Source organism: Pithys albifrons, chromosome 1 (assembly GCF_047495875.1).
Source record: "Pithys albifrons albifrons isolate INPA30051 chromosome 1, PitAlb_v1, whole genome shotgun sequence".
Classification (NCBI taxonomy): Eukaryota; Metazoa; Chordata; class Aves; order Passeriformes; family Thamnophilidae; genus Pithys; species Pithys albifrons.
The window spans coordinates 46,033,307-46,036,102 of NC_092458.1; the positions used below are offsets into that span (position 1 = coordinate 46,033,307).

The 2,796-nt window shown below is 45.8% G+C and overlaps 1 protein-coding gene across 1 annotated transcript in view; it reads right to left on the minus strand.

Moving 5' to 3' along the window:
* Positions 1-2,711, minus strand: part of PIBF1 (progesterone immunomodulatory binding factor 1) — a 122,402-nt gene extending 119,691 nt beyond the window's left edge. The window contains exons 1-3 of the mRNA XM_071550119.1: positions 2,205-2,711; positions 1,160-1,476; positions 236-336 (exon numbers count right to left, since the gene is read on the minus strand). Of these exons, the coding sequence (XP_071406220.1) occupies positions 236-336; positions 1,160-1,411 (353 nt within the window). The 5' untranslated portion in view covers positions 1,412-1,476; positions 2,205-2,711. The remainder of the gene's footprint in view (positions 1-235; positions 337-1,159; positions 1,477-2,204) is intronic.
* Between the last annotated feature and the right edge of the window lie 85 nt (positions 2,712-2,796).

Consider the following 2,796-nt stretch of genomic DNA (forward strand, 5'->3'; position numbering starts at 1 on the left):
AACATTAAAACCAAATCCACAAACTTCAGCCCACAAGAGTTGAATTCCAATTTACTTATATGTAAATTAAATATGTAAATTCCATTTTTAGAATAAATATACTAATATAATCTGCAAAAGAAAACCTACTCCTGCAATTAATAGTTATCTGTTTCCATTAATAACTTAATTATACAAATTCAAATTAATTAATGGGCAGTAAAAGATGAAGTTCTTAACTTTACTTCCATCATACCTAGCATCTTCTTGCTGTAATGCCAGCTGACTATCCAGTCGTAAAGACAACACCTGCTTTTGATGGATTGCATCATTAAGCTTCTCTTCCAGCTCCTCAATCTAAATGTAAAGAATATAAGTATAAAATGAAGAAAAGTTATCTCAGTAATTTTTAAAAAATATTTTACAAAAATAACAACTTGAGAGAAAAAAATAAAGAGCCCAATGCTGTGGGAAGTGCAACAACGAGTGTCTAAGAAAACACCCTAAATATGCTAAGGCTTCATAGAACATGACACAGATTTTGTCCCGATGAACCGAAAATAAAGACTTGTCTTTGAAGGGGTCTCTTTCAACCAAATAGCCACCTGTTCAATGAATTTCAAATCAGGCTTGAACTCGGAGCAGCAAGCCAATGAAAGCCAGCTGGTATGTAGTAGGTTGTAAGCACAAACTGCACTCAAATGTGGCAAAGCTTTTATATCTTCCTTAATTTCATGCATCTTAGTGGAAACTGTGCAGGACAACATCTACTATCAGCATGTTGCTATATTCTAGCCACATCTTTATTAATATTGAATAGTATTAGGATCACTTTTTCTAGTATTCAACAAGTTCAGGTTCAAAAGCTGCTAACATCAGTGACAACTATTCTTTATTACTAAAAGAAAATAGGTGTTTTTCTTTTGTATTTAGAAAAGGTAGAACTAATTAGATCCTGCCTCATTTATTTGTATGTATAGCAACTTGGACAAATAAGCTAAGTTTGCCATATCTTTGTCTTTTCTTCTCATTAAAGAACACAAACAAAACACACTAAAGGAAACCCCCAAGTCAACTAAATAGGCTTCCATCCTGCAATTCAAAGAAATTTTTTTTTCAGAAGTTTCTACCTTACACTAAAAGCACCAAAACCAAAATAAAACAAATAAACACTCCTTACCTTGGTCAAATAGTCCACTTTCAAGTTGTCAATCATCAGGTTTTTTTGAGATAATTCTATTTTAAGCAGCTGAAGATTATGGAGCAACTCCTTCCGTTCAATCAGCTGCTTAGTGATTTTTACAGTACCTTCTTTCTCTTCAGAGGAAGAAACATCATCAGTTGGCATTGTGGTTTCTAAGCTGATATCTTCAGATTCCAAGGAACTGGAAACATTTACTTTCCTGATTTCCTTAGAGCTTTCCTGCGACATTTTCTTCTACTATAGGCAAAGCTTCTTTTAAGCTATACTTTGAGATGAGCACTCGGAAGAATTAACTGCAAGAAAAAAAAAAAACCAACTGAGATGAATGTTGCTATGAGAAATTAATCGGTTAAACTAGACCACTAAGCAAGTGATGCTTCTCAATATCACAAGATTTGATTTTTCTTTTCACCTAAGAAAAACATTTTGACAAGGTCTGAAGAGAGCGGTTGCCTGAGGACTCTTTCTAAACAATTGCTAGCAGTGGTTTTGACTACAGTAAGCTAAATACCAGTATAAATCTTGCTTACTAGTATGATGCTATGACAAAATAAAGACGTGCGTGCAAGCTACCAGAAGTGCATGCACTGACAACTCTGGAAAGCCATGAGGCATATACAGCACCAGAGGACATCCAATAGGAAGCGTAACAAGACCTTCTGGAAGAAACGGTAACGGAATACTTTGATCACAGAATCAGTTAGGTTGGAAAAGACCTCTGAGATCAACGAGTCCATCCTGTCACCGAACACCACTGTGCCAACTAAACCATGGCACTGAGTGCTGCATCCAGCCTTTCCTTAAACCCCTACAGGGACGGTGACTCCAGCACCTCCCTGGACAGCCCATTCCAATGTCAAATACTCCTTTCCGTAAAGAAATTCCTCCTAATGTCCAACTTAAGCCATGGCTTCTTGTTCTCTCACTAGTTCCCTGGGGGAAGAGGCCGACCCCTACCTGGCATCACCCTCCTTCCAAGCCCTGCCTGCCTTCCTGGTAGCAGCAGCCACGATGTTCTTACCTTACCCGGCAGGCTGACCCAGTACGGCCTTTGGCAGCCTCCGGACGCGGACCGCGGTGTTACTGATCAGCCGGCGCTGCTCGGAGCCCGGGCCCGCCGCGGGGCTCTGCGGGGCAGCTCAGGACAGGGGATGCTGTTCCGCCCGCCGGATTCCCCGAGCAGCTCGCAGTAGCGGGCAGCCGCCCGGGCGGTCACCGCGCACGGCAGCGGCGAGAGCGCGGAGCAGTGGCCCAGCCTGTCCGCGATGCGGTCCCAGCCCGGGGATGTGCGGGTCGGTCCCAGCGTGGGGGTGTGCGGGTCGATCCCAGCTGGGGGTGTGCGGAGCACTCCCGGCCCGGGGGTGTGCGCTCTGTCTCAGGCCGGGGGTGTGTGGGTCGGTCCCAGCTGGGGGTGTGCGGGGCTCTCCCGGCCCGGGGGTGTGCGGGTCGGTCCCAGCCGGGGGTGTACGGGGCAGCCTCTCACAGCCCGACCGCGGCGGCGGCGGCGGGAACACGCGCGCGCTTCCGCCCTCCCTGCGCGCGGCGGGGGCGGGGCCGCCGCACGCGTCGTCACCGCGGCGACCGGGGGCGCGTCTGCGCGCGCCGCTCCCGGC